The following is a 23,790-nucleotide window of genomic DNA, read 5'->3' as shown; positions in this document are numbered from 1 at the left end:
AAAGATATAAATTATGCATAGTTTCTTTTAAAGACAAGCGGAACAATAACTTGTTTCAACCTTATCAACTGCAGAAATCTTAATGGCATTTTGACACCCTTATTAATACAAAATCCAAATGCATTAGAGATAGTGCAAGCTTTTAACTTTATGATACTTCATATATTCCAAATAAAACTTTTGACACAAGAACACAAGCAAATTTACCTTCAAGCCTTCATCAATCTCTTCCAGATTATATAAAGTTTTTGAAAGAGTAAATATCTGACCACAGTAACTGCAAATCCAAACCATAATGTAATTAGAAAATCATCTTAAAAATGGTAAGGAAATATTTAGAAGGTTGTCAAAGATTCATATTCATGAAACTGTATATATAAAGAAAACATATGCAACTGGTGTTTAAATGGAGACTGAATTTTCAGATAGCAAATTTTATGTATATTCCATAATAATTGAGAAAAGAAGATGCTTTGTTTAGAATATACTCCTTACGTTGTGTAACAGATGTTACAATCCAAGTCCCTCTGGGACACATTAATTTAAGAAGCTGCCCTTTCACACGAACACTAACCTCCATCCTAGTCAAACCCCATTGAGGACATTTGATATGCTCCAGATATAGCAGTACACATAGGGGAACTTAACCAACATAGCTACATCTTGGCCAAGATGGTCAAGTTGGGAAAGTACTACACATATGCTCCAATTTCCTCCATTTCTCTTTCTATCTAGATGCATGAAAATTTGTTATGTTGTAGTTGTCTCTTTTGGAATCATAAGAAAAGAAACCTCCTCTACTATCATGGCATCTATGTTGTAATAATATTTGTTTCGCTATTATAATGTTTTATGGAAAAGATTATAACAGAATAAGGAGAGTCAACCCTATTTGGAGCAGTGATTTGTTATGGGCATCTACTGGAGGCATTTGCAGCACACATCAAACACTAGGTGGTTTCCTTGCATTTGTTGAACATTTTCAGTTACAACCTAAATTTACTACACAGGTCTGAACAATGGACTCTGTTTCTGCTATTGAACACTATATAATGGGATCTTTATTACAAGACTATGACTAGTCATTACACTCACCATGCCAAATCATCATGACCTTAAAATGAAAAGAAAGTGCTAGGGACAGTGACTCAATCAAATTTGAAAACAATTAGCAATTTTACACAAACTCCAGAGTACTTGACAAGTTTCTCAATACTTGTCAAGTTCAATCCAGCAATGTAGAATATAAGAGAAAATGTTGGACTAAAAACATTATATATATGCTAATGTAATAAAGGACAAAATTAATGTCAGTTACCTCATGTTAAAGCTAATGTGAATAGTTAGTCAGTTGAGTTGAGTCCGATAGTGAATGACTACCACACAAACAAATAAATCAGTGTACAATATAAACATTACTGAACAGGAATAAAAGTGCTCCAGAAGACTTGGAATATAAAGATATCCATGAGGATACAAATATTATATATAAAATGTGTGAATAAGAATGATTACCATGAGAGCGAGAGGCTTGCTTATATATCAAGCAGGTGTCTCTTCATGGAGAGTCATGTCTCATTTAGACATGCCTCTTCAACCTATTACTAATTAACTAATCATTATTTATGATTATTATCATTTACATTATTTCTTATATATTTTATTCATAACACTCTCCCACTCTCTATGTGTCTTCCTCTAAATTGACTTGGTATCAGTGTATTGGAGCAATAATGATCCAAAGCCTGTAAATGAGTGATAGTTAAGATTCAGAATGACTGCTTGAGGAGTTTGAGATTGAGGGCATTACCATAAATTTAGACAACAGTATCAGTAGTTTGCATGAGAGAAAAGAGAACAAGAAATTATGAAAGATATTTTCTATTAATCTTCACTTGTAATGTCTATATACAGCATTGCACATTATTGTGGCGTGAGTTACAATGACTTGGGGTAGTTGCACACCTTATCTCCACATTGACAAGTCTAATGTCTTAATGAAAATTCTCAATGACTATTATAAATAAACATTATCTTCTAGCACCCCCACTCAATGTTTATTTCAGATGCACCTTGTTACCACCCAAACCCTCGCTTCTAGCAATAAGGACCTAAAGCACAAGTAAGACCTTGGAGGAACCACCCACTATCACCACAATTGCACCCTCTCTCACTTTAGGCCAGCCCTCCTCAAGCATGAGAGGTGTATCCCTAGGATAGGATTTACTAAAGCTTATGCAATTTAGGCTAAAGGTGAAATGAAGAAATAGCTTTAGCAAAACAGCGAATAGAACTTAGATTTTTATGAAATGATGGGTGGACCAAGACTAGTGCCAATCCAAGGTAGTAAAAATGAAGTCAAGAGAGAGCTCTTATTGGGTTGTTGTCTTATGTGATTAGAAGAGAAATGAAACTGGAACAAGAAAACTACAACACTCCTATTTTGCTGTGCACTGATGCAGAAATTACTTTTGAAGAACCATAATGAATGAAGTGTTAAGAAATCTAGGGAAGCTAGATAAGTGATTTCTCTTAAATTGATAGCTGCTTGTGATATCCTTTTACTTATCTTGATTAGCTTCTTCTTCAACTTTATTATTATTGTGTTATTATCATCAAACAACTACCAAATAATAAAGAACAATGAGACAAGAGAACACACAATATAGGCTATCGGCCAAGGCCAAAACTTCTCCTATTGAGAGGAAAATCCACATGAATTCTTCTCTTCTTATAAACCTCAAATGATGAATTTCAAGACCTGTGACCCTTGACCAAGACCCCTCCAAGACCAAGTCAAACTTCTCCTTAATGTATCCCCTTCTTAAAAATTCAAACCAAGTCAACTTGCCTTATATCAACTTCAACTTCTCCTTTTTCCGACCTACAACCTGACTGCAACCTTGGCCTCTCTTCCTGCAATTCTCCACCTACCTGCAGTGTCCGCAGTTTTCACACATGTGGGAAGTTTGATCTTCTCCTTTCTTCGCTTGACTCGGTTTCTTCTGCTTCAGAATTCTACTTGCCAAGGAGACCTCTTTTGTCCCAAAACTCGGCCCCTGTTGATGACTGCAATTTTGACTTGCTGCAACTTTAGAATGCCCTAACTCCTCTTCACACGTGTGAGAGTAATGATCCAAAAACAATCCAAAAATTATTTGATTTTCTTCTCTTTATGCTTCCTCCTTTTTTGCTTGGAGATGAGGCTTCTTCTAGTCTTCTTATTGAACTTTTGTGATGCCATTGGATGTCTTTGAATGAGGCCAAGTACCCTTATTTATATAGGATTGTTGGGAATACTGCTCCCCGTCTTGCCCAAGAGTTGAGAGTGTACTTGGGGTTGTACAACCCAAGCTGATTATGATTCAGGTGTTCCACCACATGACTCTTGAGGGTCATTGTTGGGAAGATCGGTAGGCAATAGGATGGGTTGAGTAGTAGCTCCCTTATATCACCTATTGTTTGATATGGGGTCGTAGATGTTTAGCTCCCCATGAGATTCTGGGTTGAGATATGCTCCTCGATGTGGTCCTAGGTTGAGATGTGCTCCCTAATGATATGCTCTTTGATGATGATGTGGGTCGTAGATTTAGCTCCCTGCTAATGTTTCTCGAGTGGTAGCATTGGGCTTGCCACTAGAAGAGATTCCGAGTGGTAGCAATGGCTCCCCAATTGATAGAGGGTGGTAGATTGAGTTCCCCTCCGATGTCAAATTCTTCTTCTTTTAGATTCGAGAATATTGAACATATGAGCAGGGACAATAAAGAGATAAGCAGGAATAAGCAAGAGATGAATCGAGATGAATAGTGACGATACATGAAGATGAGATACTTGTGATTGGATATGTTGTGATGACAGGATACACATGACATAATGTAGGTGGAATTCTCCCTAGTTGAGAGGGAGTGTTAAAATATGCAACTGTGGTCAAATTCCACTTTGGACAGCTCACTTGATGGAGATAATGATTGCATTGAATTCCTCTTTTTGAGAGGACCAAAATTGACCTAAAGATCATTGAAATCGGATAAGGGAAAGTGTACTTATGAAGAAAAGCCCACATGTGCATATTTGATAAGGTCGGCCCTAAAGCAAATTGGACACCCTTGGAAGGCTATAAATACAAGTGACCTCAACCTCATTTGGACATCATCATGAGACATTCTTCTATTCTCTTTCTTGGTTTTTGGCTCGCACAGGTCTGAGGCATGTTTGCGGAGGAATGGGTTCGCTCAAAGACAAAATTGCAGGGTCTGAAGCTCGCATCTTTGTTTTAGGGTTTTGGGCCTCAGTCACAGGCATGACACAGGAAGAACTCAACCACAGTCTCACGCTAACTGGCTCATCCATGCGACTAAAGCTTTTCAATCGCACGCTCAACGCCTCCTCCATGCGACCAACATCTAGGGTTTTTGAGTCTCAGTTGCAGACTGCAGTCGTTGGCTTATAAGCTCCATGGAGTGACTGGAACCTTCCCAGTCACACGCATGACTCCTCCTCAGTGCAACCAGGACGTAAATGATGAAATTTTAGTTGTCCGAAGATTTCGCGTAGTGACCGTAGTGTTTGGCAAACAAGGATAGTTCATTACAGGCTTCAAAATCAGAATTTTGAGTATAAGCATTGTTGGGTTCATTTCATGGATATTGTGTAGTTTTTTTTGTTGGATAGTTGTATGGATGAAGATATGGATCATTGTACTCTCTTTTGTTGAATCATTCGATGACAATCTAATAAGAAGAAGAATTTGAAAGGGTTTTCCCCATAGTGGGTTTTGCCCTAGTCTCCAACCAATCCTAGTGTCTCTATGTGTGAATGTGTTTCTTCTATTGTTTCTTTATGTTCCGCTGCAATGATGATGATGATATTGTTCTTTCTATATAGTTGCATATGTTGTTGAATAATGATGTAAATATGAATAAAGTTATGATGTTATGGGGTGAACTTAATGTGTTATTGAAGAAATGGAATTATCAAATCAAAGAACAATATAGCCCTAAGAAAAATTAACACTTCACAAGTGAGTAGACCTTCGATCTATGTGCATAAAAGAATAACCTTTGAAAATCACCATCTCAAAAGGCCGAAGGCATAATCCAATTATTCTAAGCAATCCGAGTCCTTTGGCAAGAAGAATGAACCTCTGGTCCTTGAAGAAAAGGATTATTCAAGAAGCAACAATCACAGAACCGAACTTTTGGACATCATGAAAGGACTGTTTTCATCATTTCAAGAAGTCAAATCTATATTAGCAATAACAGAACCGAGACTGAAATAAGTTCAATTTTTTTCCTCATTCAAGAGCTGAAGTCTCCTAGCAATAAATGATGAAAGGAAATTCTAAAAGGAAGCATACTCAGAATTCGTTCCTAAAGATCAGACCCTCTTTTGGGCATACGTAGATCTGATATTCATCCAAGTAAAATTCGAATTCAAAGACCATATCATCCTCCTAACATACATATAATTGCTCCCTGTCAAAAAGGTTTGAAGCACAGATCTCTCTATCTCTGTGATAGCATAGATCTCATCTTCAAGATGTGTCCTTGTGACATCACTACTCTACTCTACTTACAAGTTCAAATCCTATGGTGACCGAGTTCCTGTGGCAACAAAAGATGCAGTCACCAATACTTGTTCTCTAAAAAATATCTATTCACTGTAAAGAAGTTTGAAGAGAACTAAGGAAGCAAACCTGAAGCAGTCTAAGTCATCAAGCAAACGGTGGAACTGTACCATCACTAGAAACATTGTTACACTTGTAGCTGTAAGGACATCATTGATCAATCCAAGGTCAAGAGTTGTGTGGCAATCATATACTTGAATGAAGATAAGTACAGTGAAGAATAACTCTCACTCAAAAGCAGATCAATGAAGATGGCATCCAAAATGGTAAGTCATCACAACAAATGTAAGTAACCATAAGGTACGTATGGTATATTTTATGTTGAAATTATGATTCTGGGGTTGATTGGAAATCCAGGAAAGGATGAACCCTTGCATAACATAAAGAAGGGAATAGAATCTGATCTAGGGTTTGAACTTTAGAAGCCCTAGGATGACCTCATGATTGCATAAAAAACTCTAGAAAGAAATCTTGGCATCATGTTTTCATATCGTATGCTTTGCTTGGGGTACTGGTCAATAAATATTGCAGGTACAAGAAGTAAAGATGGATGGGCTAAGCCTTTAAGAAACATGATGTAGAAGGAAATTGTACAACTATGGATGTCTGGTTTACAGCGAGAAAAAGAGAAGGATGAAAAAGGCCTCCACCATCGCAACAGGATGCATCATTTGGGAAATGGCATCATTATTGCATACCATTAAAGCAAGAGTTCATGAACTCAGCATAAGGAGCTTGAAAGATAGCTGAAGCAGAAGTCTATGGCAGTCATTATTAGAAGGAAGTAGCTCTGGGTAACCTCATTAGAAGCATAAGTGGTACTTATGGATAGAAGAATGTCATCTAGTGAAGAGATCACCATACATCATTAGGAAGAAGCATTTGCAAAATGAGGGTAATCAGGATCCTCTAATGGAATCTTCATTGAAAGATTCATCTCTTGGGAAAAGAAAATGTCTTGCTGAAAATTCCACCTTCTATGGGATTCATAGGATGATGGTATGATTTCAATAGAAGTGAAGCGGGTCAATGTAGTTGAAGGTCTTTCAATCAAGGAAGTTTCCGAATGAAGTCTAGATGACCAAAAGGAAGAGATGAGGTATGTATGCTTGTATTTAATAAAATTGAGTCATCTCATATAGTTGCAGATAGCATGGATAAATGCTCTACCTATTGAACATGATCAAGAGAAAGGGATCTCTTCCTTTGGAAGGGTGCATGAAGCCATGGGCCACATATTGTCTTAGATGAAATCAACATAATATGTCCTCATATGAAATATGAGGTGGTTGACAAATATGGAGGAACTATGTTGGGAGTTCTTGGGAAACAATATGTGAATAAAGAAAAGAAGAGATCATGAAAGATACAACTATGGACAAGGCAATCAACATCCAATGACTAGAAGAATTGACTATGCTATCTCCATAGGAAAGATACGAAGACTCTGGAAAAGTTTGAAAAGAAAGAAGACCCTTGACAAATGAATATCTTAGAGATGTGTCAATATGAATGCAGGATGTTGATGTTGCAAAAAGCAGATGTCATGAGGAAGGGCCATCACAAAAGGAAATTTTTTATTTGATGTTCATTTCTAATTTTTGAATAATATCTGGATGGGCTAATACAGGGCTACCTAAATAGAAGTGTCGATGTCATCTACAATTGATACTCATGTGGAAGGATGAAAGATCCTTAAGGATACATGATGTGGAAAAGGTAGTTGTATGAGGAAATGGAAGATATGGTCCAATGGATCACTCTCTGTTAAAATTGGCAACTAGGGCCAAACTCCATGTGGGTCATATTATTTATGGTAGCTGATATTTTTATTGGATCCCTCTCATTGAGAGGTGTAGGATTGATCTAAACATCATCCGATTCCGATAAGTAAGTATTTATGAAGTTATAATTTATTTATGTTATGGACAAATTGTTAAGTCGGCCAGCAACTTATGTAGGCTCAGAAGCCCAACAGTCATGTCTATTCAACCTCTACGTTTTAGTATAAATAGAAGAGGACTTCAAGTCATTTCTACACACACTCGGATCTCTTCCTCTCTCTACTTGTCTTTGGGTTTTAGTAGGAGAAGAGATTCTAAGGAAAAGCCGGAAACGCTGGAAAAGCCGGAATAGCCGGAAAATCCAGAAAAGCTGGAATTGCCGAAAAAAATAGAAAAGTTGGAAAAGCCGAAAAAGCTAGAACTGCCAGAAAAGTCGGAATAGCTGAAAAAGCCAGAAAAGCTGGAACTGCCGGAAAAGCTGGAAAAGCCAGAAAAACCGGAAAAGCTGAAACTGCCAAAAAAGCCAGAAAATCCAGAACTGCTGGAAAAGTCGGAACTGCCAGAAAAGCCGAAAACGCCGGAAAAGCTGAAAATACCAGAAAAGCTGGAAATGCAGAAACTATTGGAACTGCTGGAAAAGACAGAATTGCTGGAAAAGTTGGAACTACCGGGAACTGCCGAAACAGCCGGAGCATCTATCTCCGAAGGAATGCAGCATGATGTATGAGATCATGGGTAGCATAATAAGCAGCATGATGATATGAGCATGGGCAGCATAATGATGCATGATGATATGAGCATGGGCAGCATAGTGATGAATGAGATCATGAGCATGGGCAACTTGATGATGAATAAGACCATGGAAGATGCAGCATGATGAGCAGGATGAAGATGAGAGCAGCTCAGTCATCAAGGTTCATCACATGTGACAGTACAGCAAGGTGTCACACGGTAATGTGCAGCAAATAGACGAGATACAACACTATGATAGGTGAACGAGTCACCTTAGAGAATTAGTTGAAGCAATACGTCTTCAACTGATCTCATGCCGATATCAAAAGTCAAAGTGATTGACTTCTATTGTAAATGTACTATCTCTCTCACTTTCTCTGTTAAACTTTGAAGAACATAAAAGAAGAATTGATCAAGGGTTTCCCCACATTGTGGGGTTTGTCCCTAGCTAGCGCCACATCTTGTGTCCTCTTGTCTTGGCTTGTCTTCTGTGATTTATATTGATGTTCTATCTGCAGTTTACTTTATGCTAATATGATTGCTAATGTGGAAAAGAAATTGAAATAAATTGCTCTAGCATAGAACATAACTAAAATTAACACTCTCCAATGAAAGGAAGGATGACATGACTGCCCTAATTCAAGAAAGAAAGTGATGGATGGTCGATGCCCTACATAGAAGTCCCAAGATGAAGGCTCCATAGTATTAAAAATAAAATTCATGACATCAAATGGAGGAGCGCTACAAGCAGCTGAAGATCCCATGATCTCCACCAATGAGAAAAAAATTGTTGCTGAGAACAAGTCCCTAGTTAAGAGGGAGCCTGGAAGCAAGTTTATAATTTATTAGAAACTTGGAGGCAAGCCCCTAAGATAAGAGGGAGCTTGGTCAAGTCCCTGATTAAGAGGGAGCTTGGGCACATTCCTTCATTGGAATGGGTATATCCTCCCTAGTTGAAAAGGAGAGATAGACACATCATTCTTGTCGTCACTTGGGAAGAAAGAATGGGGGATTGGGTAAGCATCTAGCATCTGATACTCTTTGAGGATGTGGTAGGGCATCCAAGATAAGAGCAGTGGTAAAGGACCGATATTCGAATCCAAGATAAGAATAGTACTAGAAGGACATACCCTATGAACACACGGGTGGGGTATGTTCCTTGAGAGAAAATGATGAAGGTGTCTATAAATCATTGGTCTCGCCAACATTGTGCTCTAATCTCGTGGAGAGATAGAGTTGTTAGCCAAGGCCTTGCTATGTGACAATGTTGGATGATATGATGCTATACAGATGGATTACCAATCCGACTCTTCTTATGAGAATTCTTCGGATTGAGAATGTCCAAGTACCTTGTATGGATTATGAATACCTCCCTAGTTAAGAGAGAGTGTCGAAATATGTAACTAGGTTCGATCTTCATAATGGCATATGTAATCATGATTTTATGTATTTGATGTACTGAGAAAAATAAATTTATTGTTATTGATCTTGAGGCATGGGTTTCATGCTTAAGGGAAATTTATTTTTAGATTGAGCTCCCATTGAGAGCTTCTAAGGCTTATCATTGAGTCTACAAGTCTAGGGAGTCTTTGTCATGTATGAATGACCCTTCTTGGGCATGTTACATATTGTAAAGAAAATTATTTGAGTCATAATAGTGTCAGAATGACCCTCCAAGACCTTGTCAAGTACAAATTATCAAGTCGACCTACAAAGAAGCAAGTCGGCCTCTCTAGAAGATGATGTCGGCCTATTAGGGCTGCCAAGGAAGCCTATATATAGAGGCATTCGGCCTCATTCTAAAGGGCATCAATCAAGCATCGATCTCATCACAAGAAGCTCGATCAAAAGTGCAGAACATAGCGAAGAAAGGAGAAGACAAATCGAGGAAAAAGGAGTATTTTCAGAAGTTTGTTCTTGGGTAATCTCTCACACGTGCCAGTTGTAGTTAGGGAAGAATGATAGTCAATTAAGGAACCAAATGAAGGATGGAAGAAGCACTAATATGCAAGCCGAGTTGATGGAGAAGAAACCGCTGCCCAAGTGAAGGAGAAGAGAAGCTATCTTCACCATGATTCTGCCACATGTACAAACTAGGGTTACTGCAGGAAGAGCCAAAAATCACAGTCAAGGTGCAGGTCCAAATTTATGATAAGAAGATAGATTTGAAGCAAGGAGACTTGGGTTGACTTTACTAGAAGTCAAGAAGAACTATGACTTGGTCTTAGACGGGTCATTTGGTCAAGGGTCTAGGTATTGGAATTCGTCAATTGAAGATTCTATAAGAAGAAAAATTCTCGTGGGTTTTCCTCTCAAGATGGAAAGGTTTTGGCCCTAGATGATCGCCTATATCTTGTGTCTCCTGTCTCATTAATCCTTATGGTTTGGTAGTTGTTTGATGAAAGAAACACTAATAATAACAAGACCAAGAAGAAGCTAACTAAGTAACGTAAAAATACATCACAAACAATTATCATTTCAGAGAAATCAACAGATGTTGTTGCCCCTAGATTTCAAAACACAAAAGACATAAGCTCCAAGCCAGGGCAAAATCCCACAATTGCGGAAAACCCGAACAATCCTCTTCACATAGAATCATATCAAAATGAGACCTCCAAGACCCAAAGACCAAGACCTTCTTAAAGCACCAAGTCATCCCTCCAAAAGTCTTTCTCAATCAAGTCAAAGTTCCTCAAGTCAAATATGGTCAACCTTCACAAATTCAGTTCCAAGTCAGAATCTCGTCCCTCTTCCTTAGGTCTTCAATTCAGCCTGCAATCTTTGGCCCTACAAAAACTGTAGAAACCCTAGAATCTTCACACGTGTGAGAGAAAATGATCAAAAAATCAGATTTTCCTTCTTTTCTTTGACTTGCTCCTCCTTCCTTGTCCTTCGCTCTTCTTTCTTCCTTTCTTGGTGCAGAGATCGAATGCTTGAGTGAATCTCCAAATAGGTCAAAATCTCTTCCAATATATACCTTCTCAAGGGGTCGAATAGGCCTCTCCTAGGCCGACTTTCTCTGGCAGGGCCGACTTGGTCTTGGGAGACAAAATTGACTTTCTAATATAAAAAATATTTTTTCTTTCTTGTTACAAATTGCCCAAATGGGTCTTATACATATGACAAAGACTTTTTTGACTCATTAAACCCTAGGAGCATGAAGAACATGTTTGACCTAGACTTGAGCATGAAACCCATGCTTAAATAAAATTCCTTTTCTTCTTTTACATAAAATACAAATTGATACAAGTACAAAGATAAATATGAAGACCGAACCTAGTTACTTTTCCAACAGATTGAACCTCAGACCAGTGTTGCACTAATCAGGAAAAAATCGCGATAAAATAGTTTTATCACGATTTAAAAAAAAAAGAAAAAAAAAGATAAAATCGGGTGATAAAAATGAGTATTTTTTTTTAGCCGATTTTTATGCAAAAAATCGTGTTAGGAGTCGGGCAGCGTGTGTTTTAAAGGGAAAAACATGATTTTGTTTGTCATTTTGTTTTAAATGAATATTTTTGTATGTTACGATTTTTTCCGGATTTTTACGATTTTTTCCCCGCGCCGAAATTATCCCGATAACGATTAGTGCAACATTGCTTCAGACCACTTAAACGCTGAAAATATCAAGATTGGAGTTCTTAAGAAGCCAAGTCACTTTCCAAATTATGGCCGACATCTGCCCTGGTTTATTTTGAAGAAAATCCAAGAGACCTGCTTGCATTTCATGGGACAAAACACAACTGTGATCAGAATATTCTTATTACTACAAAGTGTTGAGAATTCAATAGGGAAATGTATATGTTAATTCTCTTAACTTGATAGCTTTTTACTTATTAGCTTTGATCTTTATTATTCCAATGTGAAATATATCAAACAACTACCAAAACAGTTAGAACAGTGACACGGTATATAGGCTGCAAGCCAAGGGCAAAACACCTCCTCTTGAGGGGAAAACCTGAAAATCTCTTCTTATCTTTCAAATATTTCAATTGACGAATACCATGACCTAGACTCGGACAAATACCCTCCTAGATCAAGTCTTCCTCGGCCTCTAGCTGCAATATCTTCAACTTCCCAGTAAATCCGAAATTTCGCTGCCCAACAACAGTTGCTTCTTCTCTAAGAGACTTCAATCTCCCTCTAACTGCTCTTGCCTTAACTTTGCTTGCCTTTATTCGAGTCCTAGGGCTAGTAGGAAATCCTAAGGGACCTCCACTTTCCTTCTTGCTCTTCTTGCTTCCAAAATCAAACCTTAGACTTCCCAATGCAAAAACCCTAGCTTTGTACTTCCAGAAGAATCTACTGCTCCGACTTTGCACTGCCCCAGAAGATTTTGCTACCCAGATTTCGTACTGCCCCGGAAGATTTTGCTGCCCAGAATTCGTATGAGAGATGAATGAATGAATAATCCAAAAGGAGAATGAGTTCTTCTTATGTATAGGTTTTCTTCAAGGGTGGACGTGGCTCTTCATGTAGGCTAACTTGACAGCTTATGTAGGCCGACTTGATCTTGGAGGTATTTTTTGACATTTTCAAGACAAAATAAATTTTCTTTTACAATTTACAATATGCCCATAGGGTCTTTCATATATGGAAATGACTCCTATTCCTAGGACAAACCCTAGAAGCACTCAATGGGTGCTTGACATATAAAATAAATTCCTTGGGCAAGAAACCCAAGCTCAATAATAATAATAATAATAATAAGTTCTTTTTCATTTTATATATACAATGGTACATTTCATAATTATGAAGAGTCAACACTGAACCTAGTTACACGTTCTTCAACGCTCCCTCTTATCTAGGGAGGCATTCATAAGAGGTACATGGCTATTCTCAATCTAAAGAGATCTCATAAAAAGAGTCAGATTGGTAACCCATCTGTCTAGCATCATAATAACCAACATTGTCACATAGCAAGGCCTTGACTAATAGCTCTATCTCTCCACAAGATCAGAGCACAATGCTGGCGAGACCAATGATGTATAGACACCATCATCATTGTCTCTCCAAGGTACATACTCCACCCAGGTGTTCACAGAGTATGAACTCTCGTTGGACTATTCTTATCTTGGGTAGCTAATCCTCAAAGAATATCGGTCCATGACTACTCTTATCTTGAATGCCCTACCACATTCTCAAAGAGTATCGAATGCCAGATGGTTACCCAATCCTCCATTCTTTCTTCCCAAGTGAAGACAAGAATGTTGTGTCTATCTCTCCCTCTCAATTAGGGAGGACAAATCCACCAAACCAAGCTTGTCCCTTAAGTATACAAGCTTCTTGTTTGGAAGTGATTTCGTCAATATGTCAGCTACCTGCTCATCAGTGGAGATATATCATAGTTGCACCACACCTTTTTGTACTAGCTCTCATTTATAGTGATACTTGTTGTTGATATGGTTTGTCTTCCCATGAAACACTGGGTCCTCAGACAAACGAATACAACTTGTGTTATCACAATGTATCACAGTAGGGTACATCGGTCCTTCAAACAAGTCAGATAGCAATTTCCTTAGCCAAATTGCTTCCTTGCTAACTTCACATGCTACAACATATTCTGCAATCGGATCTTGCTTTCCTTCTTTTAGTAGCACTACAAAAAGTATTCTTCAGTTTCCTTTTCCTACTCATGGCCTTCACTCAGACTTACCATTGTTAGTCTTGGTCTAGTGTATGACACATGAAGCAGAGAAACATATCTATTACTCCCTTTCAACTAGGAAGCACCTCTTTATCCAAACTCCCTCTAAATCTTAGGGAGATCTCTTCTATTCATGCTTCCTCTGGGAGATTAGCTTCTTCTTTTTTGACATAAGAGAATCTTTTCGTGGCTTCCAATCATTTCATCGGAGTCATCATCAACCTCATCATGCTTGTCAAATCAAGCATCTTCACCAAGTTGAAGATTGTGTACTTGCACAACTTAGAGGGCAAGTACAACCAAATCTATAGAAGCATGATATTAGTCATATCAGAATCACAAAAGCATTTCAACTTTATACAAATCAGATACCCAGACTTTTTAAACAAGAGACATATACTCTTCAACATCCTACTAGGGACTTTTGTTATACACCCTAGACTATCTCATAACAACATTCACTCCATATAGGGTTTCAATGTTACTTCCAAAGGTATGACATACCTTACTACAATATATACCAAACCCTAGAAACAATTTAAATTATATATCTACAAAGCATCTAACATTCTTTCAAAAATACACAAGTTGGCATTCTCACTCGGGATTCATACAAATCCTAGATTTCATACAAAAGAATCAATCAAAGTCAATAACAGCTTAGTCATTATCATGACCAGCTTCAACTTGGGTTAGTTCCAACCCCTAGATTTCTAGTGAACCATCAATCAGTCACTAACATGACCAACAATTACTAGGGTTAGTTGCAAACCCTAGATTTCTGAGTAATCATTAGACTTAACTAGAGATTCATATTTCAACAATCTCTTTTATAAGTCTCAAATTATATAGTCAACATTCATCAAAGATTTCTACTTCAACTAAGGTTCAACTCCAAGACCTTAGAGTTTCATTTTCACAAATTCAACAATCTTACACAGATCTCAAATCATCATATTTCAAAGATTTTTTTTTGACTAAGGTTTAACTCCATAATCTCAATAATCATTACATACATAGATCTCAGATTGTTATATTTCACACTAGACAATGTTACTACTAGGATTTTATTGTAAAATCCTAGATTTTCATTTCCAACAATCACTTAATAGATTTCAGATTGTTATATCACACATACTAGACAATTTTAACTTCACTAGGATTTAGCTATAACACCCTAGATTTTCAGATATCATCATCCTAGAATCTTAGACAAGGACTTCCATTAAATCCTAAAACTCATGACCATCAATGACTAGGTCAACACATATCTAGGAATTCATAACCATACATAAGCATATCATATGTCTTAACAACATTAATACATCTTGACCTAGACCATCCTAGGATTTTAGCCAAAGGACACATCTATATATGCCTAGATTTCATCATCATGCAAATACATGTGTTAGTCAAAACCAACTTCACAAATATCAATAAGAGTTAGACTCACAACCATCTTGATTACACTAGGGTTTGATTAGATAGACACACATACCAAGGAAATCATTTCTAAAGACAATGTAAGGGTTTTGCTCACACATTCCAGCAAACCCTAATGAACTAGGGTTCCAATGTAGAACACAACAAACCCTACATTACCAAAACTTCAAAGGTTCACGAATTTGGACTTTATCATTCATCCCTAACAAGTTAGGTTTTCCTGGTCATACCAAAATCCTAAACATGACATTATCAATAAAACTTCAACTAAAATGTCCCTTATCAACTTAGAGTTTCAGACATTCACAGTAGCATACCCTTTGATTAGGGTTTTCCAGAACCTGTCTAGGGTTCTACAAAATCAGATAAGAGTGGGGTGCGTAGATTTATCAAGAGATGAATCACCCAAACAAGAACCACTAAGATTCAATGCAGCTAGTCATAACAAGGTTAGTAATAGATTATCAAATGAATAATTATTTCAATCAATGTATTCAAAGCATACCTTTGTTTCTTGACTAACCTTGTTTTGAGAGATCCTCCTTGCAGATGTTTTTCCTAATCAAGACAACAGAGGGAGAAAGGTGATTAGTATTTAATATAATCAAAACTAAATGAGTACATGAACCCAAAACTGAAAAGACATGAGATACTTATCTTTGAGAGTTGTTGGGGGCTCCCTCCGAAGCTTGAGGGAAACCTACAAACTGGGACAAACAGAATGTTGTTGAGGTGGATGTTGCTTCCATCTTCTAGCTTTATGGATGATGGTCCAATGCCTTTCATAAGATAGCTCTTGTTGTCTCCAAGTTCCACAGAATATGTGAATTTTCCTTTTGATAAGGTCTTCAATTGGTGGGAGTGACCAGTCATGTGCCTTGATGCACTGCTATCAATCACCCAGATGTCTTCATCTTGGAATGTCTCAGAGAGAGAAGAGAAGAGTCCTTCATCCCTTTCTATGAGTGATTCCTTCTTTGAATAGAATATGAGACTCCACACCTCTTTGATGCCTTTCTTGAGATGGCTTGCAATCTTCTTGATGACCTTCTTCATTGTAGAGGAGATCTTCATGATGCCCTTAGAGAATCAAAACTCTGATACCATGTTGAGAATTCAATAGGGCAATATATATGTTAATTCTCTTAACTTGATAATTGTTTGTGTTACCCTTTAACTTATTAGTTGTGATCTTTATTATTCCAATGTGCAATACATCAAACAGTGACCAAAATAGTAAGAACAGTGACACAGTATATAGGTTGCAAGCCAGGGCTAAAACACCTCCTCTTGAGGGGAAAACCTGAAAATCTCTTCTTATCTTTCAGATCTTTCAATTGACGAATACCATGACCTAGACTCAGACAAATACCCTCCAAGATCAAGTCTTCCTCGGCCTCCAGCTGCAATATCTTCGACTTCCCAGTAAATCCGAAATTTTGTTGCCCAACAATTGCTGCTTCTTCTCTAGGAGACTTTGATCTCCCTCTAACTTCTCTTCCCTTGACTTCGCTTGCCTTTATTCGAGTCCTAGGGCTAGTAGGAAACCCTAAGGGACCTTCACTTGCCTTCTTGCTCTTCTTGCTTCCAAAATCGAACCTTAGACTTCCTAGTGTAGAAACCCTAACTTCGTACTTCCAGAAGAATCTGTTGCTCAAACTTTGCATTGCCCCAGAAGATTTTGCTTCCCAGATTTCATATTGCCCCATAAGATTTTGTTGCCTGGAAGAAATTGCTGCCCAGATTTCGTACTGCCCCAGAAGATTCTACTGCCCAGAATTCGTATGAGAGATGAGTGAATGAATGATCCAAATGGAGGACGAGTTCTTCTTATATATAGGTTTCCTTCAAGGGTTGATGTGGCTCTTCATGTAGGCCGACTTGACAGGTTATGTAGGTTGACTTGATCTTAGAGGTACTTTTTGACATTTTCAAAACAAAACAAATTTTCTTTTACAATTTACAATGTGCCCATAGGGTCTTTCATATATGACAATGACTCCTATACATAGGACAAACCCTAGAAGCACTCAATGGGTGCTAGACCTATAAAATAAATTCCTTGGGCAAGAAACCCAAGCTCAATAATAATAATAATAATTTCTTTTTCATTTTATATATACAAGAGTACATTCATAATTATGAATATCGAACCTAGTTACACATTCTTCAACACAAGGAGGCCCAGAAAGTGATACCTCAGGACCACTGAAGACTTTCACCTCAGAAGTCTGCAAATTCAAAGCCTTGTTCAGAGCACTGGGAACCTCAGGAAGTTGATCAAAGCGACAAATTGAAAAATTAGCATCTTGTTTAAGGTTAAGGACATTCAAAGAGTCCTTGATCTATTCTTCAATTGTGATTGGTCTCATTGTATTTTCAATAAACAGAGGGTTGAATCAGTTTGAAATTCAAATATTTCAGGACCATTAATAGAGGTCGAGTGACTTCAAATTAATTCCGAAATGATTTTTGTCACGTAATTTCACAAGGAAACTAAGCATAACCTCAGTTGGCTAAGGATCATGACCTCAGTGACCAAGATAGCTATAGCTCTAAATTGTTTTGTGAAATCGAATTCTTCTGAAAGATCTGATATGATATTAGACACAATACTTATTGTCTAATCCAAATGTCTTTACAGTGATATATGAGGTCTAGAAAGGAAGGCATATAGAAGCTTTAAGTCTGAAGCTTGATGCTCGAATTACAAAGAAAACTAAGTTAGTGATGTAAAATCATTCCATTACAAAACATATGATGCAAAGTCTGGAATGTTAAATTTGTTGTGATGTGTCTTCTGAAGAAATCACATGTTGGAATTGTAATTCAAAGCAAGACCAGCACTGTGTGAAAATTCCACAATTGGAATCCTATTACAGCAACTGGAAATTATTCTCCTAATTGTTATTTTAATTAACAATTTATTTAATGTTTCCGACAACAAATACTGAATAACTCACAATGCAACCTACACAAATAAAACTGCGGAGGAATAAACGTTGGAAGAAATTCTAGCACACACATAATTTGTACAAATGTCCCCGAGAAAACACAACTTGGGAAAACCGGTGAAGCAACTAAGGGTTTTAATATTAAGCAGCAGTGAAATAATCTGAGTACATCTAGATGCCGAAACTATTGAATTTTCTAAGTCTATCCGTTAGAAAATTAATCTGCAATCTACTAGTTTATTTCTTCTACTTGTAAATTTTGAACAAGTTATTTAAAACATTTAAATACCAAAATAAACACAATACAGTGACAAAATCTACATATCATCAATTGAAAGAAAACAAACACACAAGTGACACCGTTATTTTTGGACAAATGTCCCCGGAAAAGCCTAATGCAGGAAAACCGACGCCGCTATTCTGAGGGTTTATTATTATGCAGTATTTTCTTGAGTACAACTCGGTGCATAACCGGTTCACCCAACAGAGAAAAAATACACAGCAACAATACCTCTCTATTTGGAAATAGGTATTCAGAAAACCTGTCCCATGAAACCCTCTCCGGTGACTCTGAAGCTCAACACTGGCCCTCTGGCCTCTACGTTAACCTCCTGTTGAACTGCATCAACCCCAGGACCCTCTGCGTCAGCCCTTTGAGGCACTGTGCAGCCTCTGGGACCCTCTGCGTCACTCCCTCTGCCTTATGCGTGGATGACGCAATCCCTTTGGGCTCTGCGCTGTCTTTGTTGGGCTCTGTGTGGCCTGCTCTAGTTGTTGCTCCCGCTCTTTGCTTCTGCGCTGGTCTCTTGGCACTGTCTCTGCCTCTCTGCCCAATACTCACTGCCCCTCGCTGTTGATCACTGATTCAACTTTTCTTAGCAACCTCGCTCCAGCAAAATGAATGGCTGATCACTCTGGTGTGTTCTCCAACTGACCCTCAAGCCTCCTCTTATACTTTTCCTGTTGGTCCTTCAACGGTCGAGATTAAATCTCTAATCAACGGCTAAGATTAGATTTGGTTTGATCCATGTCCTTTAGAACCTTCTAACCCAGTGTTATATTAATACCCATTAATATTTTATTTTTTCGAAGTTTAGACTTAGGAACTCCATTAAAAATATTAATTATTTTAATATCTCCTAAACCGGGTAGAATCTGCCCAAACCATTTCTAGGTCTTGGAGATCTCATGTGCTTTAGCTTGTCCACCAATTTTCATGGCTAGAGCACATCCGATGCTACCCCAAGTCAACAGAAACTGGCAATCCTACGGAGAAAAATTGGCAAGAAAAATCTTGTGAGGTAATTTCCTCACTCCAGAGGCAAATCTGGCCTCTGACCTTAGCTCCAGGTGAGTCGTCCAAACTAGCTTTGCATAGCTATTGCGTCACACTAGCGCAGTCCCTTCTACACTCAGTTCGAACCAGCTTCTCCTCAAGCCATCTGGTTTGCTGCTGTATGGGAAAATGTCTCCCCTGGCCTCCGAAACCTTTGTCCAGCTTTTGGCATTGAAACTCGTCTTTCCCTAGCAAAATTGAAACTACCTCTAAAGGCTACTGCGCTGGTCTACGTCAGCCTCTCTGTGGCTCCTTTGCCTCTCTGCAAATGCACTCACCGGATTTGGAAATCTACCTCCGACTTCACTGTCTCTACCCCTCTCTCATTGCTTCAATCTCACTAGCTCTCTCTAGCAACTGACTGTTGCTACCCTGGAAATTGATCTACTCATGAAATTAAACTGCTCAAGTGTCTTCTCGAAGTGCCCATCGACTTCTTCTTATAATCCTCTGTTGGGACTCCAACGACCAAGATTAGATTTTAATTGATGGCTAGGATTAACTTGAAGTCGATCTGTGTGAGTTTCTAGATCATTCACACCTTGACTTAATTAATTCTGATTAATTAACCATATTCCCTAAGTTTAGACTCTAGGAAATATCTAAAAACTGGCTAATAATCTAATTAAGTCATTTCTAGGCGGAATTCCCAGAAACGATTTCTAGGTTTTGGAGATCTCCTGTAGTCTAGCCTCTCCACAAAATTTCAAGGCTAAAACACATGTGATGCTACAAAAACTAAGACATTGAAAAGTGAAGTGTAAGTCAACAAATTGTGTGCATCCTTGAAGATATTGCATCATTATTGAAGAAAAGTTTACTAGAGACAGAGTCCCTCTCCAAATGTGAAATTCACTTGAGAGAAAACAGTGATGCACACAACTTGATGTGTTAAGGATACTTGGATTAAACGACTCTGATGAATTGTTGAAGTAATAATTAAGAACAATTAATTTCTTGTTGAGGGATTGAGAAAGATGTAAAATGAGAGTACTAGGGTTTGTAAGACTAAAAGTCTTGAAATATTCTAAGGTTTCAGACATTCGAATGTCTAGGGTTTGTAGACCCAAGAAGCTTGGACATGGAAGTCCTAAGAGTTTATGGACGAAACCCTATTTGGATCAATATTTTTGCTAAAAATAGAAACCCTAAACCCTAGTATGCAAAAGGGTTTAAACAAGAAATCCCTAGGATAAAACCCTAGGCTTAGACATTTCTACTAAAAGAAGAATTACTAGTTTTGGTAAGAAAGGAATGTCATCATAATGAAGCTGACAAAGTTGCAGACGGATGCTAGAAGACCAAAGATCAAAGGAGCTAACATTTTTCTCAAAAGATAAGTATTTTATATCTCTCTTAATTTAATATTAGTAGTACTATTTGTTGTGATACAGAATGCCTAGGCACCGCGACAATGCTCAGATTGGGGGTTGTCACCCTGATCCCAAATCTCTCCGTTTAAGCTCTCTCCTTACAACAGGCTAAGGGGGGTAGACCCTATGGAAAAATGGAATGAAGAAGAACTAGTTGGGAATCAACTAGTATGGGAGACACAGCGAGGCTATCAAGTACGTGAACAAGACTTAGGATTTGATTAGATTTTAAACGATTAATACCAGTACCTTATGGTGTCAACAATCTTGCTAGGGAAATGAAGACCAAGTAATCGATTAGCAATTGCTGCTTAGGTGAATGATTATCTTATATGAAATGCAGATCCTAAAAACTTAATGTGAGATGCAGGAATTTTGGTTGATTTTAGTTAAATGCCTACTTAGATTGTGAATCATTCAATCCTTTTTGTGTTGAGCCTGATTTCGTACTAATTGGTAGAGAGAAGGTTAAGAGAAGCACACTAAGGTGTGATTAACGATACCTCTCCTGAGCTTCTAACATACCCAGTGCCTCCGGCGCTGCAGAGAGCTGTGGCTCTAACGACTGCAAGGTCACCGTTTTAAGTACTATTAAAACAGGCTTCTCAAGAAAAGACGGATGGAGATCTATCTGTCTATCGACCAAGCTTATGCTTGGAAGTAAATTTTATCTATGCAAAGTTAACTTATATGCAAATGCACCGAAAGATGAGATGAAGTTAGACTCAAGGATGGGAAAACACTTATGTTGTTAAAGTCCTCAATTACCCAAATGAGATGTTTGCTTTATTAGATGAAGACCTAAAAAATAAACTCTTGAAGATATTACAATTGAAACACTAGCTTATTTCAAACCTTCTTGATACAATTTAGCTCAAAGAGAACAAAAACTACTTTGCAATTCGATATCAATGTCAACAAATGCTCAAAAGTATGCTTAGCTTAGGAAATAGAGATATGCGATCTATTATAATTCCACAACAAGATTCTTTAACAATCACTTGAAAACATTTGCAAAATGTCTAGCATGTAATGAGCATTAAATAATCTAAGCAATGACGATAGATAGATGCAAGATATTCAACAGATGCACAATGTCTTAGCAATTAAATTTTAAGAGATTCAAATACTTTAAACAACCACGAAATTTAAATGCTAACCGATTTAGATCCTAGAATTGAAAGATTTATGCTTAGTGACCCAAATCTAGGAAATTTACCATCTTCCTATAGTTAAACTTAGGATATAAAAAATTTAAGCACATTTAACTAAGGAAAAATTTTGATACCACACAAGTTTTTCTTTTAGATCTTAGCCTTAGCACAAAAAGACACCAAGAAGAAATTTTAAATTGACAACTTAATTATTCCTTAGGTGAATTTCTCGATATGCTAAGCAAGACTAAATGTGACCAAAATAAAAATAAAAGGATTTAATAATTTTTTAATTTTTTATGGGCCAAAGGCCACATAAAAAAATTGTTTATGTGTGAAAATTAATTTCGATTTATTTCCTAGCCACATAAAATAAACTTTTTAGGCCTTCTTTTTTTTTAATGTTTTTAGATTTTTAACTTTTAGGATTTTAAAATTTTTATGATTTTTTTTTAATTTAGATTTAAAAAAAAAAAAGTCAAAACAAAGAAAAAAAATAACATAAAATTAAAATCGGACTTTCGAATTTTTTATGTTCTTAGATTTCTTTTTTAAATCAAATAAAAAAAGGAAAATGAAAATCGAAATTTACATAGTCAAACCAAAAGATTAAAAAAAAAAATCTATACAAAACCTATCCTAAACTATACGTAACCCAGAGAAAGTCAAAAAGAAAAGAAAAGAAACTAACCCTAAACAAAAAAAAAAAAAAAAATCGAATTCTATTGCTTTACGGCGTGTGCAGGTGATGGCAGAAGCGTGGGAGAGCTTCGACGACGAGAATGAGGGTATGAGAAAGGGAACGCGGGAGCTGCAGTGAGGATGCAGGTTGGAAGCAGATCACACAGCGATGGTGAAGTATGGCAGTGTGAGGCAACGATGAGGGAGTGGACGGAAGGGAAATGGAGGCTGCAGACTGCTGTAGAGAAATGGCAACGACATTTTTTGATAGAGAGCAACAGGCGGCAGAGGAACAAGGAGTAGCGGACAGGGATGCCAACAAACAACGTGAAAGGGATCCGAGGGGTTTTGAAGGCAGCACGCAGAAGGAAAGGATGACAGCAGAAAAGAACGAGGATGTGCGTTTGTTATAGGGACGTGGACAGAATGTAGGTTGAGGAGGACGTATGGCAACAAACAGGGATGCGTGGATGGGCAGGAGCAGCGGATCAGGGATGAACTGCGATGAGGAATGATGGAGCTGCGTGAGGGTTAAGGAGAGTTTAGTTTTTATGGCAGGTTTTTGTAGGTTTAGGAAGATCGACAAACAGCATAGAAGGGAGGAGCTCATGCAGAGAGTAGGCAGCGATGGGAGAGCAGAGGGCAGTGGATCTGTAGAAGCGCTTTCGCCCACAAATACTTGAAACTTCTTCAGCAAGATGCAAAAGCTAAACCCCAGGCAGCAACAAAAATACCCAGAAATTTCCAAAAAAAATCTGCTTGAAATTTTCTTTCCAGATCTGATAAAAAAAATTAAAAAAAAAAATGAAACCCTTCAAATGTAAAACCCTTATTATAATTTTTCCAAATTTAAAAAAAAAAACTAAACCCTTAGACTGCAACAAATTTGGACAGTATCCCTGCAAAATGATTTCGAGAGTCTCAGGAAAGCAACCCAAACTCTAGACAACCCAGAAAGAACGAATTTCAGACTTGTACTTCAGATTTATCAATGAAACCCTCGTAAGATTATTTCCAGATTTGAGATATTTGAAAACCCTTGGACTGAAAAATTAATGCC

At 37.6% G+C, this 23,790-nt stretch overlaps 1 protein-coding gene across 2 annotated transcripts in view; it reads right to left on the bottom strand.

Moving 5' to 3' along the window:
* The window catches only part of LOC149193779 (uncharacterized), a 249,834-nt gene that overhangs the window by 5,812 nt on the left and 220,232 nt on the right, over nt 1-23,790 (bottom strand). For both annotated transcript variants that reach the window (XM_089404946.1, XM_089404945.1), the window contains exon 6: nt 208-277. In XM_089404946.1, the coding sequence (XP_089261072.1) occupies nt 208-277 (70 nt within the window). The remainder of the gene's footprint in view (nt 1-207; nt 278-23,790) is intronic.

Source organism: Pinus tabuliformis, chromosome 2_2, assembly GCF_031772625.1.
Source record: "Pinus tabuliformis cultivar Carrire ecotype Pingquan chromosome 2_2, CPIR1, whole genome shotgun sequence".
NCBI classification, from domain to species: Eukaryota; Viridiplantae; Streptophyta; class Pinopsida; order Pinales; family Pinaceae; genus Pinus; species Pinus tabuliformis.
Note: the sequence above shows the minus strand (reverse complement) of the source record. Positions and strands in the feature narration are given on the sequence as shown.